Source organism: Schistocerca cancellata, chromosome 4, assembly GCF_023864275.1.
Source record: "Schistocerca cancellata isolate TAMUIC-IGC-003103 chromosome 4, iqSchCanc2.1, whole genome shotgun sequence".
Lineage (NCBI taxonomy): Eukaryota > Metazoa > Arthropoda > Insecta > Orthoptera > Acrididae > Schistocerca > Schistocerca cancellata.
The window spans coordinates 264,573,338-264,590,119 of NC_064629.1; the positions used below are offsets into that span (position 1 = coordinate 264,573,338).

Sequence of the window (16,782 nt, forward strand, 5' to 3'; positions counted from 1 at the left end):
CATATATGGAAGGCAGAAGATTACATGTTGACTCTAAACATATTTTATGAGTTCATGTTGATACCATAATTACTTTATATGAAACCCACAGATGTGGTATGTGTTGTCCTTCCAATTAAACTTGAGTATTTAAAAAACATCTTTTGCATTGTTACTATGCAGTTTGGTGCTATGCAACTTGACAGACCAACAACTTGGGAGGGGGGGGGGGGGGAAATTAATATTAATATTAATAATAATAATAATAATAATAATAATAATTAGAAGACTGAGTGCAACATTATTGCCTTCATTAAAACTGGAAATAAATACAGCCTTCTTTTTCTTAGGATAAAAGCAGTCTAGATTCTGTGGTTGAATTTACACAAAAGATCATTTTCACACTAGAAAATCACAATAGACAACAGACAGCTGAAACTGATCAGCAGGAAACCAACCCTAACATGCAAACAAGAAGAAGGATAAGTAGATGTGGTGAAAGGTAGATGACAAATGCAATTTGGTACGTTTTATTCCACTGAAAGTAAATGAAGTTCACTTGTTTGAAATGGCACCATCAGCACTGATGTTGGACCAGAAAGGGACGATTTATTCAACACGATAATCTTGCATGTTCAAAACCAGAGACTGGGTTCACACCGAATTGGATGTTAATTTCCTACCCCAGATCAGTAATGAAGAGAATATTTAAGACTTTTAGACTGTTGTGTATAGCTTCTTTTACAATACAGTTTGTTGAATAGGGAAATGCAATACAGCAACGGAAATAATGGACCACATTTACCCCTTTCACGACTGTTAAGGTGAATGGGATGAAGCTGACAATGTCATTAAGTTGGGCATAGGCTTCCATGGGAAATAGTTTCTTGCAATGCCGCAGCTCTGCAATTCATCATTAATTCAAAGATAGGTTAGTGCCAAGTTGCAAAGTACCAAGAGATTTGTAATCTTTGGCTTATGGGGCAAAGAAGAGAGACCAGGTTCCCCATAATCCACATAATATTTAGCATAAAAATGTTCCACAAGTATTGTACCATATACAATATATGGTAGTATACCATATGAAAGTTTGGCTTAGAATTAATTTCCTGAAATTCTCACATTCCACTTTGTCATCTTCAAAGTCATTAAAGTCATTTACAGTCTTATAAACATGTAAAAAAATTAAACAAACTGTTGACTACATAAAGAGGCCATCAAAGAACAACATAAAAAGAATTATCATTAACAGAGAAATAAAATCATAAAAAAGTATAAAAGTTCTCCATAAAAACCCTTCTTGCATTGTGATCTCTTCAACTGCTAAGCCTCATTAATACTGCTTTTAGTGAACACTTAGTCTGGTAATTAATTTACAGCTTACACATAAATATTCAAAACACATTAAGATTTGTCACCTTTGTCAGGTTGTGTCTGAGCTTTAATGAATATATTCTAAGGCTGTTATTTTACCAGCCATTAACATGAGCATTTAACTATATTCACAAAAATTAACAATGTGAGGGTACACTACAACATGACTGCACTAAAAGGTACATAATATACACCTGAATAACAACATGAAAAACTGTAGTGCAATATCACGAAATATAATATATTGATTTGAACCCTGGAATGTCCACTTTACATTATCAGCATTAAGTTACAAGCTCTTAATACAATAATATACCATATGTATATCTTTGCATGCATATTTACTTCAAATTAATTCATATTTATTTAAACTCTTTAATAAATTCACAGCTGTGGTACCTCATACGAAGAAAGTGATGAAAAGTTGTATTTAGTTTTGCATTCTGCATTACATCCATTCAAAGAACACAGCCACAAGATAATGAGATAATCTTTCATCCAATATTGAAACTGAAGTACGTTTTGGTACAACTGACAGCAATATATGCATTAAAAGTATTACAAAGATGAACTTCCATTGCCAAAGGTTTCCTGATGGAAGGAATTGTGAGATAAGGGGAAATATGTAGAAAGACTGCAGAGACTACACTGAGCAGAGCAGGTTATTGAGAAACTCAACACAGGTTTCCTTTTGTTTTGCCATTGGAGCCCAATAAAAGAATGTAACTTTTCACAAGTCTGAAATCTATCTGAAGCCTAAATATGTTGCTGGTAGCGTTGCTCTAGATGCTCCAATTACTGTCAGTGGTTGGGCACAGGATTGTTTCTCTGGCCTATATACATCAACACTGTGAAAACAGCTAGCTAGATTCATGTAGTCATTTTAAGTAGATTGGAATCAGTCTGCCTCACTTAACTATTACAGCCACAATGGGAGGGTCATTGAGATCATCAGGAGTGAGATTCATGAAGCTGAACCAGCTCTCCATGGAGGGGAAGAAAAGACTCCAGCCACACAGAAAACACCCATAAAAGTTATCTTATTATTTTCCCACTACCTTGACTCTTTCACTTCTCATCCATGCCTTCCTTGATTCTCCTAAAGGACTTCAGCTTTCTTCCTTATAAAATGCTTTCTTCTTGTAATCACAACCTATTTTTCTACTGTATAGCTCTGCATATTAATATAATACAGGAGGTATAAAAACTGATGTAACTGTTGGTATGGAATTTGAACCCTGGGTGTTACACTCCATTATTTTGAACATGGCTGCACAACAGCGATGGTTACAGAACAGCAGGTGTAATAGACACCCAACCAGTTAAAATAAATGGTAGTTTTCAATTGACCTTTACCACACTTTCAACAGATTTAAACTCATCTTCCTCAGAAGGACAAGAAACCTGCATACAATGTGATAACATAACTTAAATCAAAACACCATGGACCAATATTATGCTGCCAAGTGCACATGTTTATCAGCACATGCGCCTCAGATTTATTTTCTTGGTATTCATGCTCTCCACTCTCCCTTAGTCAGCATTTCTCTCTTAACACGGCCTCGTATTTTATGAGATTTGGTTTACTGATGTGACAAGCCCTTGATTCTAGGGGCCTTAACTTTTACATATGGATGTACATGTTGCTTGTGACATGCCTCCACATGTTGTAGGTAGCAGTTTCTGTTTGACATGTTATATTGGTCCACAATGTTTTGATTGTAAGTTATATTATTGCATTGTATGCAGGTTTATTGTCCTTCTGAGGAAGATGAGTTTAAATCTGTTGGAACTGTGGTAAAGGTTAATTGAAAACCACCATTTATTGCAATTGGTTGGCTGTCTATTACACCTGCTGTTACACTCCATTGTTATTTCTGATTCCTGGTGTGTATCTTGTCATCTCTTCTGACATGTAGTTTTGAGTGGATTTTCATCCTTTTGAAATGTGAACTCCTTTGCTAAACTTCTTCACATAAGCTGCATAAGCTTCAGTTCCTGAAGCAGCAGTCACATGTTTTAACAGCTCAAGCAGCGATGGCACATCCTATGTTTTCAGTGCTTCAGTGAACCACCAGAAAGAAGTTGATTGTGAAAGTTATAAATGTACCTATTTATTAGATCACTTTTTCTCTGAAAAACTTTTAAGTTGTTCAGATAGCACACACATGTGCCTCAGTGTTGCCCAGGCACTGATGAAGTTCAATTTCTCTTCTGAACCTCTGTGAGTCAGCTTAAGGGGGTTCCTTTGGCAAGGCGGGGCAAGAGGAAATGTTGCTAGAAGTATGTGCATTTGCACTGGTGGAAGAACCAACTCAAATGCAAGTTGGATTCTGGTAGAAACACATGAATTGACCTGAACTGAATGGCTGCAGCCCACAACTGGAGCAGTTTGCATGTGTGCCTTCAACTGTAATGGTGTTATTTATTGTGCTTTAGTGTTCCATGCAGATTCATCTGTTCTAGGAGTTTGTTTTCAAAGAAGAAAGAACAGTGTTCAGTATCTTTTAGAAACATATTTCTCAGCTTTAAGCCTGTAAGAGAAGTGTGAAAAAAAAAGAAACTTGGTAGGCCAATGCTTCAGCCCAAATTAAAACAAGGGCAAACAAGTCACAGGAAGATATTTCACAGGTCTTTAAATGTATAGTTGGATTTATGTTTGCATTTCTAAAAATAAACTATTTTGTTTTCCATGGTTGCTGTTTATTAAGGGTAAAGATACAGGCTGGACATGCACTCACATGTCATATCTAAGTCATCTAACACAGAATGTTAAGAAGCACAAGGAATCTATTGCATGTAAGAACGCTATTTAGATATATCAGTCCTTGGGAAAATAGAAATTAAGAACAGCTTACCTCAACTTTCAGACAGGATATAGAAAGACACAGTGACAACATAAGGAAGAATCACTGCGATCTTTCCAAAATAACAGATTGTATTACATTCTGTGGTGAGTTTGAACTTGTCTTACATGGGCATGATGAAACATCAGAATTTAATGATCGTGGAATATTCAGAGGGCTAAAAAATTTCCCATCAGCTTTAGATGCTGTTACAAAACAGCACATGAGCAATGATACAGTTTTTAAGTGTACATTCATGGATATACAAAATGATTTACTAGGGTGTATGTTACATGACTGTCATGAAAAAATTAATGCAGAAACAGCTACAACAGACTTTTTGTCTGTAATAGTAGATGAAATTTCGGATGTATCTCCTAAATTTCAGTTGGTTGCAGTATTTTAATACCTATTATCTTCTGGACAGCCTCTTGAACAGTTTTGGATATTATTAAATCTCTCTTACAATAAAGATTCCTTCTTAGCAGATCGTATTAAAAATGTCCAGGCTGATGCTGCCCAAGAACAGGAAGAAAAAGTAAACCTCAAATTTGTGCTGGTGCCTGATTCATGTGCAGTCAACATACAAGTATCCAAACAATTGTAAGAGAAGAGTATCATTTTGCGTATGATGTGCATTGTTATGCACACCAATTGAACTAAGCCTTGCCCAAGCTACAAGTCAAAATAAACAAGTAAAACTGTTTTTCAATACTTCACTAAGCCGCCTGCTCTTTCCATGCTATCTATTGAAGAGGAAATGATCCACAGGCTTCCAGATTTCAATAAGAGAGTCATCGACAGATGCAAAAAAAAAAAGGGGAATGGAGGATGGACTTTCTACATAAATATACCTCTACAAGAGATTCAGCCCCATGAATGTAGTCAGGTCCATTTTAAGATAACTTTATAGCTACAGAAATATTCTAAGTAATTTAGAAAATTAAACTGCATAATGCAGTAAAAGTAATGAGCCCCCATTCATTTTTAGGCATCAGTCACCACTGAGCTCAAAGTTTGTTGATGCTATTTTTTATTATTATATTTTACTAATGACATGACTTCACAGTTTCAATTCTGATGCCTCTTAAGTATGTGCTCGTATAATTAGTAACAATCATACTTCAACATCAACACAGTGCTAGAAATGTCTGATGCAACAGAACTGAGTAGTTGCATTTTAGTTGGACTGAGGGATCAGTTCAGAAACTTTCAGAACAATGTTTCAGTTTTAGAGACAAAAATGTGTGTTCCTTGCTGTAGACATATGCATTCCTGTTAAGTATATTTAATGAAAAATCAAAAACATAAAAAAATTTGAAACAAACAACATATAAATCCCACAACAAAGTAATTTCTTCCTAAACATAAATCAGTACAATTAATCTATGCATGATAGTATCCCCATTTTCGGATTTATACTGTACTCAGTATTGTAATGTCACATACCATTCATAAATATAATCTGTGTGAAAAGATTGAGCAATACAGTTGACTTTTAACTAATATTCTCCAAGAAAAACATTAGTTAAAAACTAAAGCAATTCATTCACGTACCAAACTATAAAAAATCAAAAGGGTAACACGTGCAAACCAATATCACAGTCTGAAGTTAAATTATGAAATACAATACAGTGGTGGTGGTGGTGGTTGTGTGTGTGTGTGTGTGTGTGTGTGTGTGTGTGTGTTTTCCACTCATGTAACTGTTTTTTCAAAACTCCATTATTTGAAGACGAAATATAATAGCAGTAGTAATAATAATAATAATAATAATAATAATAATAATACAAAAATGAAATAGCACCAAATGAATTACAAAATTATGGATTACAGCTTCACTTTCACCAGCAGTTCCCTTATGCAGCCCAATAGGCAATAGGGTAGTAAAAGTACAACTTCCTATGCTTAAAACTGAACCTTAGCAAAATCAAATCATTGCACTCAGACCCAGCTCTTAATGACATATGTAATAAATGCATAACAGGTATTGATGTTTAACTGAAAAACTACATCTGAATACTGAACACCATAATTAGTGACAGAAAAGAGTTATTGTCACATCATCACACCATTGAGATGCATGTTTAAAACACCGAGTTCAACTCTGGTCATTATGAAATGTCAATAAAAGTGAAATGCCTCTAATGGTTGGGAGAAGCAAATGACACAATCTTCCTTTTTACTCTCTCTCTCTCTCTGTCTCTCTCTCTCTCTCTCTCTCTCTCTCTCTCTCTCTCTCTCTCTCACACACACACACACACACACACACACACATTCTGAGCATCTGAACATGTATTATCCAATTATAATACATACCATGAAACAACACTATAAAATAAGCTTATAAAAATTTACTAAACAATTATAATATACAATATGAAATAACACTATAAAATAACATTATAAAAATTTTCTTTGTTTACTAACAGACACATTAACTGCCTATTCTTGCCATCAAATTAGGAAAGGATCATCTCACAATCAGACTATTCAGTCCCATGATTGAGTTACAATTTAAAAGGAAGATGGACACTAAAACGAGAGACCAGAAAAGAAATGACTTTCCCTGAGTGCCTCTTCATACTGTGAAAGCACAGAAGAGTGGGAAAGAAAAAGGAACTGTACAATTTTACATCACAACAATACATCACTAACAGGAAAATATATGACACATATTTTTTGGCCTCTAGTTTATCACACCAAGTAAATAAATGAAGCCCGCAGAATCCACAGTAGCAAATTGTGAGAAGTCAGGAGAACAAACAATCTGTCCAGCATCAGCACCTGCAAGTTTCAAACAACCAGAAGATAGCAATTTCCTGTGTGAGGAATTTTGGTCATCCAAACGTCTGCAAGAGTTGGTTCCACAGGGAGAGGCGATAAGTTAAAAGGAGGTTGGCTCTGCCTGCGACGACCTCGGTTGGGACGGCACTTGTGTGCCTGTGCTGCACTCCACCATGCCACAGTTTCCGCAACACTGACAAGGAGGGCACCATCAGGAACCCCTGGTGCAAATGTAATATCCTTAACTCGGCTACGGTGATGACTAAGTTCACAGTGAACAGAATTTTTGGTAACATTCCAAATCTGTTGGAAGAAGAAACCACAGCATTATTAGTACTTGTGACAGAGAAAGGTGAGCTTATCCTACTTGTTCTTATAACACTCCTGATGCTAATGTTATTTTTATTCTTACTTTTCTCATCACTTTTTAATAGTTGTGCATACCCCATAATTACATAAAATAATTAATTTCTTATTCACACTGTACCATGCTGAATTTAATTAATCATAATATAGTTCACCAATTGATGATGACAACAGTATATTTAGTTCATATGGAAACATTTTAAAGCTACATTCATAATATGATATCTGTAAACCATGAGCACATTAAAATTTAATCCTGCTAAAAATGGTTTGTTTTAAGACTGACATGGTTTATTTGAAAGCCCTCATTTTCCTCTTCTAAGGAAATGCTTTACTTTTCTGAAAACTTAGTTTTTGAAAGGTTATTTTTTATGCAGATGCTTAATGTCTGAATGGAATTGGAGATAGTTTATACAAAATTTTATGAACTGGAAGACTGTCCTTACTTCAGGTTAAGAGTTATTACTTGGCAGGAAAACCGCTTCCATAGCTTGGTGCCAGCCAATGTCACTGGGCTAAGCATAGTACCTACAGTGAGGACTGCTGATGGATGCATACTTAGTGATCTTTTCCTGCAGTTCTCGACCAGTGGGAGTGTGGGAGGAAATTATGTAGGCCCTCGTTAGACAGTAGCAAAGTGCTAATTCTGGAATGGACACATACTCTGCTACTATCTCGCTGCCTGGCAACATGCTCCTGCACTCTGCCTACCTAATTCAGCTATGTGGCCCTTCTGACTGTGATGCCTTACCTGGTTGTGCCACATGTATTGTGAACCCTCAGCCAGTGTATTCAACAAGTCTGTCTGTCTTCCCTAGAAAATATCTACCGTACCCTCCCTCACCCACCTGAACACCTGATGCTGGAATTGGGATCCGACCCAACTTAAGATCGAGAAATAATCTGTATTTTCATGGCTGGTGCCGCAGTATATGTGTTGTCACTGTCGGAGATGGAGTAGTTATGCGAGTGACTTGTCCATCCCCAGCATTTGTCCATTGACACTATGGAGTGTGAGCTTGTTTGCTATGGCGGATGCGTTTTGCTCTCATCACCTACTAACAACAACTGGAGACAGGAACCGTCATATGTTCTACGGCAAGGCTTCCCAACCTTTTCAGCTGGTGGACCCCTTCTTCAGTCGAAAATCCATGGCGGACCCCTAGTCTATTCCCAATGACCCCCCCCCCCCCCCCCCCCCCCCGAAGTATCAATAGTCTTTGGTTTAGAGACGAATGACAACAACTTGAAGGTCAAAAATCAACTTATGAAATAGGTAGTGCACTGACAAAGCAAGTTTAACATTTAATGATGCCTGGGGCCGCATACGTGCCAGCGAGTGCTGTGATTGGTCGACAAAGCTCGCTCCGCGCATGCGTAAAAGGTTTCAGCGCATCTACTGCCGTGAGCCAGCGCACAAACAACCCCCGTATTGTTGCGAAACAGTCGATCAGAGAAGCCACATTCCCCAGCACTAAACTGTGTATGCGGTCTTACTTAGGAACCGTAAAGGCTGCTTGGGAATACGACCTGAAGTAAAAGTACACATTTTTTTCACACGAAAAAAAATAGTGATGAATTTGATTTTCACATTTTTATTAAATAATTTTACTCATTATTTTACATGATTTGGTGAAGGGTGACCGCGAACCCCCTAGAAAGAGCCGGTGGACCCCTAAGGGGTCCGCGGACCACATGTTGGGAAGCCCTGTTCCACAGTCATCCACTGCAGCAGCCATGCCCAGACATCATCGCCCAGATGCTGCCTTCTGGCCCTACCATGCTCAGTAACACAGAGCACAGGCAGGCCGCAATGTCACAAGCATAACACATTGTGCTGCATGGCCTATTTGCTTGGTACGCGCAAGCGCGGCCCTGCTGTTGGCACAAGTGCTGCTACTGTGGCCTCACTGGTGCTTGCCACACAGAAAGAAATCTGGGAGCTCATTGCTCACTGGCACCACCCCATCTGCTGCTGCATAGCTGAGCCTGCTCGCCTCACTACTACATGGCCTGCTGAACAGTGAAACAGTAGAGTTTTCCATGCTGTGTGTTGCTGGTCATGCTGTGACTTCTGTGCTGCCCACATTTTGGTGCAGCTAACCACTGTATATGTGCCTGCTCCATCTCATGGTTCTACATTCAACACTGAAGGCCAGCCTATGCCTCGATGCTGTACAGCCACCTTTCCCCACCCACTCCCCCATTCCCCTGTCACATGGGTTACTCATGCTTGTAAACCCCAGCTGCCCATACATAGTGCCAACCTCTGTGTCCTGCTCCACCATCACCCACAGCTGCCACTGCTCTCCGTGTGCTGCATCTCAATAACATTACTCTAAGTGTTCCTGTACGAAGTATTGTAGCAACTAACTGATGGAACATCATGGCTGTTGGCTGAACAAAATATTTCCTTTGCAGCCAGTGTGCATCAGGTTGGAACAATTTGTTGGTTTGGTGTTGTAATTTCCTGCTGGCTACATTGGCTCTCCTACTATGTGCACCATATGCTCGCAGAAAGACAGCAGAGCTCGGGCACGTATATAAAATATCTCTTATTATCTGAATAAGAACAGGTTTTGCAGAGTTTTTTGATAATACCTTCATATGTGGCTCTAGTTTAGAGTGTTATTGGTGGACAGTCCAAGATATTTGGTATTCTGTACATTAAAAATTATGTTTCTACCAAGAAGTATACCTTCATAACAATGGGTAACATTCAATTTCACATGGAAGATTACACACATAGTTTCCAGAATGTCAATTACTAGTCTGTTTGTCTCAAACCATGAATTTATAACAGAAGTGTCTTTATTGACTGTCTCAGAGTCTGCTCTCTCTCCACTAGTTATCACTATATTTGTGGCATCTGCATATAAAAGTGAACCATCCTTAGTTGTATGTTCTGGAAGGTTATCAATGTACAATTTGAAAACAGAGCTCTATGGGACACCATATATTGTACTTTGTACAACTGACCTGCTATGTTAAAGACTTCCTGTAATTTTGGAAGTTCCTTCTTCTTCTTCATTTGCCTTTATCCATACTTATGTGGGGTTGGCATGGTCATTATCAAATTTGTCATTGATAATGTTAGAGGGTGACTGGATCCCTTTGTGTAACTTTTCCTTTCACCCAAGACAGAATCTGTGTACTCTAATGACCTGCATGTAGTGGTGTCCATGTGAAAGTGTGTGAACGTTTTCTAAGTGTTTGTGAATTGTGTAACTGAGGTAGGACATGGGTACCAGCTGTATTCACCTAGTTGGATGTGGGAAACTGCCTGAAAGGCTCATCCAGGCTGCCCAGCACACCAGCCCTTATCATTAATCCGCCAGATGGATTCCATCTGGAACTGGTGCACCTGCCTGAATCCCCAACATGCATGGCTGTCCTGGTGGGTTTTGCAGTTTCTGACATCACAAATTCTATTCAGGTAGCTAAGGATCCAGTTTCAAGCAGCATCTCAAATTTTTCATGTTTTTCAGGAGGCAGCACAAGGCTGATCATAATAAATGCATTAGACTCACCAAAATATATGCCTACAGTAGGTCACTTACGATCTATTAAACTTGTGTATTTCTCAGGACATTTGATGCCCACTTAAAAGATGTAATGGATGTAAACTGCAAATTTTGAAATATTTTTGATGTATATAAAATTCATGATAGAGGACACAGACAATCAAATTGAATAACCACCATTATAATGGCCTACTATAATGCGGGCAGATACTGCAGCAGCCACCACTTGCTTTTTAGTATTGTCCTAGGTTGAGCCATAGAGAAGGCGAACAATAATGCTAAGTCATTTCGTATAGGACATGGCACATTACATACAAACATCTATGTATCTAATTGCCTTGAATGTACTATGAAATTTCCTAATTGGACAATAATTGAGCTGGACAGTGTTTAGTGTAAATGAAGACTGTCCAAAAATGGGTCACATAACACTATACTTAGATGTAAGACTTAACCCTACCTCTGTTCGTCATTGTGTGTCATGTACAATACTCTATGTAATTAAAAGTATCTGGACACCCCCTAAAAACATACATTTTTCATATTAGGTGCATTGTGCTGCCACCTACTGCCAGGTACTCCATATCAGTGACCTCAGTAGTCATAAGACATTGTGAGAGAGCAGAATGGGGCACTCGGTGGAACTCTCAGACTTCAAAAGTGGTTAGGTGCTTGGGTATCACACGTCTGTATGTGAGATTTCCACACTCCTAAACACCCCTAGGTCCACTGTTTCCGATGTGATAGTGAAGTGGAAACTCGAAGGGACACATACAGCACAAAAGCATACAGACCGACCTCGTCTGTTGACTGACAGAGATCGTCGACAGTTGAAGAGGGTCATAATGTTTAATAGGCAGACACCTCTGCAGGCCATCACACAGGACTTCCAAACTGCATCAGGATCCACTGCAAGTACTATGATAGTTAGGGGGGAAGTGAGAAAACTTGGATTTCATGGTTCAATGGGCCACTCATAAGCCACACATCATGCCAGTAAATACCAAACAATGCCTCGCTTAGTGTAAGGAGCATAAACATTGGATGATTGAACAGTGGAAAGCCAGCTGGAGTGGCTGAGTGGTTCTAGGAGCTACAGTCTGGAACCGCGCGACCGCTACAGTCGCAGGTTCGAATCCTGTCTCGGGCATGGATGTGTGTGATGTTCTTAGGTTAGTTAGGTGTAAATAGTTCTAAGTTCTAGGGGACTGATGACCTCAGCAGTTAAGTCCCATAGTGCTCAGAGCCATTTGAACCATTTTTGAACAGTGGAAAAACGTTGTGTGGAGTGACGAATCACAGTACACAATGTGGGGATCCGATGACAGGGTGTGGGTATGGCGAATGCCTGGTGAACGTCATCTTCCAGCGTGTGTAGTGCCAACAGTACAATTCAGAGGTGGTGGTGTTATGATGTGGTCATGTTTTTCATGGAGGGGGCTTGCACCCTTTGGTGTTCTGCATGGCACTATCACATCACAGGCCTACACTGATGTTTTAAGCACCTTCTTGCTTTCCAATGGTGAAGAGCAGTTCAGGGATGGCAATTGCATCTTTCAACATGATCGAGCACCTGTTCATAATTCACAGCCTATGGCGGAGTGGTTACACAACAATAACTTCCCTGTAATGGGCTGGCCTGAACACGGTCCTGACCTGAATCCTATAGAACACCTTTGGGATGTTTTGGAATGCTGCTTTCGGAACAGGTCCCACTGACTGACATTGCTACATCTCCTCAGTGCAGCACTCCGTGAAGAATGGATTGCCATTCCCTAAGAAACCTTCCAGCACCTGATTGAATGTATGCCTGCAAGAATGGAAGCTGTCATCAAGGCTAAGGGTGGGCCAACACCATACTGAATTCCAGCACGACCGATGGATGGCACCACAAGCTTTCAAGTCATTTTCAGCCAGGTGTTCGGATACTTTTGATCACATAGTGTATGATAGATCCTTGATAATTTTGGCCATTGTATGATATGTTTGCTGCCAAAAACACTTATTTCCTTCTCTGGTTAATGATTATAGATGATTATTGAGAGCCAGTTACAATGAGAATATTCCCCAACTCTCACTAATAGGCACAGCATTATATGTTGAGGTTGTCAGGTAAAGCCATGACATTATCCCAGTGTTTACTGTATGAGCTGTTTATATTGTATAATGTAGGTATTTTAGTTTTGTGGCATGATTTACACTTCATACCTAGAGAACAAAACCAAACTAAGTTTATTGGACCAGTTCTGTTAGATGTGGTCACTACAGTGGGTGGGCCTGCTTCATATAAATATTATTTCTTTATGATTACAAACACTCAGTGAAATTATTTTAGCAAAAATTGTATAGCTGCAAAATAAGTTGTGACATTCAACTATGTTTCCAACACTTTACCACACAGAGAATCTTCTCCTTGGATGTGAAAGCATGTTCAACTACTATCTTTAACTGCCCAATAGATGGAGGATGTTGCAAAGCTTTCCTATTTATTAATATTTTTTTCTTATGTACTAAGTGCAGATGTAACCCAAATATGGTGTCAATATTTTGTAGTGTGACAACTCATTATGTTTGTCACCCAAATACATCATTTTCATGTGAGATAGTAATAAAAAGAATTAAGTTAATTTATGTAAGCTATCTTATCTGCAAGATGGTAAGTCGCTGGATCAAATAATATAATGTGATAACAACAGACTAATTATCTTATTTCAGATGTTTAGATCAACTTATGTTTGTTTCAAATTTATTTATTTATTTATTTTGCATAGGCCTTTAAAGATATCTGATGGTATGATGCACCCTTCCTCAGTTTAAAGGCCCCCATTATGGCACACCACCTGTTCAAGGGAGAATCCCATAAACTATAGATAAACTACAGACTACTGTAACCCTAATATCCCACTCCTGCCAAAGGGGGACAAGAATGTGCAAGGGGTCACAGCCTGAAGGGAATCAGAGATAGATTATTCAAATTTTTCTGCATTGGAAGATTCCCTTGCTTCAAGTTATGGCTGGAAGACCACTACCACAGCTTGGTGCCAGCTCATGTTGCTCAACTAATTGTAGCACCCATTGCAAGGATTGCTGATGGATGAATGCTTCACAATGTGTGCCTGCAGCTCTTAACCAATGGTAGTGAACTAGGGCTAGGCTGTACGACTGATGAGGAATTGATGCAGTTCAGGACTCTTAAAGAAATGGTTGAGCTTTATTCTATTTGAAGCATGTTGTCCAAGTGGAACAAGATTCCAAAAAGACTTGAATTTACCAACTTCTTATCAAAGTTTTGGGAGGCATATTCCAATGTACCAATCTGTAGTTACTGTTGTACCTCCTATGAGTGTGACTTTATTGATATGTATACATGCAATGAACAGAATGCACACCATTATTTTACCCACACCTCTAAATTTCTTCATTTTCTTGGATGAGTATCATAGGGAAGACCCAGATGCATGATAAACATTCATCACTGTATCCAATAGCTACAGTCATGTAAGCGCACCAGTTATGATGTTAATACTAATTTTAATCTGCTGATATAAAACCATCCACTTGAAAATTGATCCCCAGTTCAGTTGATCCACTAAATGTAAGTATTTACAAAAGGATGACTTTTGCGTAATATCTTAGATGACTGCCAATCCAGTCCTAACAGTATGCAGAATGAGCTAGTATATGTAATGAGCATTTTCTTCAGCCTTCTTTAAACATAAAATGCATTTCCTCTGGTAATGGCTGTTGATGAGTATCAGTATCAACATATATCTTTCTGTGTTTGAATTTGTTGATCTTTCTGTGTTTGAATTTGTTGACCACAGCCATCTCCAAATGCAGGTCATTCAATCAACTGAGTCACTTTCAAAAGCACTTTGAAATCATCCCACATTCATAAGACAGAAGTCTTCTTATTGTATCTCTATTGCTGCCAGTGACTAAATAATATGCCAGGCACACCCAATGGAAGTCCCTTCACTTTTTTCTGCAAATTGAAAGTTGGAGAAATATGTAATCAGAATGTCTTCAGTTAATTTGTGTCTTGTTGCAATGATTCAAAGCTACAAGCAGCTTAATTTGCACAATAAACAGCAAGCTATCTGGCGTTGTAAAAAGTTTTCTTATGTCATATGACAGTAGGTGACAACTAGTTGCTGTATATAAACAAAGGTTATCACACCTAGAAGAAACTTAGACAAATTCTAGGCTATCTGAGAAGTCGTCCATGTTTCATTTCTCATACACCTGGACGCAACTGAATTAAGAGACTCCTACCTAGTAGCATGTAGCATCTCCTTTACCCTGATGATGAGGGCATGGAGTTACCAAAATTGTTGGAGGGAGGGGCATCTAGACCCATAACCACTTCCACATCTCCCAAAACTTGCAGAAGTTGGTCCGAACAATGCTATGTTACTTACAAATATGTTCACATATCCTTGATGCCTCTGCAGCTTTGATGGAAATAGGTATTCTCTGATCAATAAGAAGTTTTAGGACTAGACACTGAACTGATCTATGGCATCATTATTTTGGGATGGTACAAGATAATGGAAGAAATTCTTTATAATTGTGAGCTTGGATGACTTTTGCTATTACAAGGCTTTACTGCCCTGATAGCAACATGCGGATAACGTGCCCTTTCTGATACCACGGAACAATTTGTAATTTGGTCCATAGAATCACCTGATATGTAGCCAGAAAGCTCAACAGCAAATCGCCATGGGAAGTGGGGACACAGACTTCATTCAGGTCTTCAATATATACAACAAGCACTCCACCTCTGGCTTAGAAGCTGGGTGAAACCGGGTGGTAGTCAGATGCTGGATATCACTGCAAATGCAAATGTCCTCAAATTCCAGTGACATGAATTGCTGACCACTGTTGGATACCAGAATCCTGGGATATCCCTGAATGGAAAAAATAACTGACAATGCACACAACATGCCAGATGATTATGTGGAGGACCGTTTGGCAGTGAATGGGAAATTCAACAACCCATCGGTCACCAACAATCATGTGCTGCCCAAAAAGGGGCCAGTGAAATCGATGTGCACCCTGCCCCAAGAGTGCTTTGTGACTGACCCAATAGAGAACTGGCATGGCAGTGTAGCCTACTTCTGTGCACATGCCCTGCAAGAATGCACAACATATTTGATGTCACAGTCAACTGCCAGCCAGTGGACGTGACATTGTGCTGATGCCTTCATACGAAGGTGCAATGCCAAGGAAATAACCACATAACAGCATTCCTCCCTCTGTGGCAAGCACGTGAAGCCCCTGAACACCACCGAGCTGATCACAAAGGAGGAAAAATGCATGCAACACCTGATCAGCACATGAAGAGATGCACTCTGGCCAACTCAAGTGGACTGCCGAAACAATATTCCAGAAAAGCAGGTCAGTGGCCATGGTGTTCTCTACTTCATATGCAATCAGTGGAAAGTCCAACAGGGTTTGCTACTACACATCATCCAACATGAACACAAAAACCTCCCGTAGATCAAACTCCAGACTGGGCCCCACCAATGGCTGTGATAGTGCATCAGCACTGGCACACAGTAATAGTAGTTACTGAGAAAGATGGCCCACTGCTGTAAAACATTGGCAGTCCTATTCAGCAGCTTGGAACTAGGGCTATGGCTTGTGGTCAGTGGTGAGGAGTAGAGATGGGTCGTTTGTGAACTAACGGGTCCAAAGGAACGGTTCATCAAAATGAATGGAACGTGCGAGGAACGAATTCTAAGGAACGGTCTTTCATAGTTCACTTCAGTTGTGCCTTTCCACTTATAGTTCCCAGGAACGGGAAATGGTCAGACTCATTCCCGCAATGGTACGTCAGCCAGTCTCACTCCAGCCTCAGTCCTGTTCCAGTCTGTTTCAGTCTCGGTCGTGGATTTCTACTTATA

The 16,782-nt window shown here is 39.3% G+C and overlaps 1 protein-coding gene across 1 annotated transcript in view; it reads right to left on the reverse strand.

The window, feature by feature from the left end:
* Positions 1-610: 610 nt before the first annotated feature.
* Positions 611-16,782, reverse strand: part of LOC126185151 (apoptotic protease-activating factor 1) — a 277,026-nt gene continuing 260,854 nt past the window's right edge. Inside the window, exon 19 of the mRNA XM_049927997.1 lies at positions 611-7,286. Coding sequence (XP_049783954.1) covers positions 6,993-7,286 — 294 coding nt within the window. The 3' untranslated portion in view covers positions 611-6,992. The remainder of the gene's footprint in view (positions 7,287-16,782) is intronic.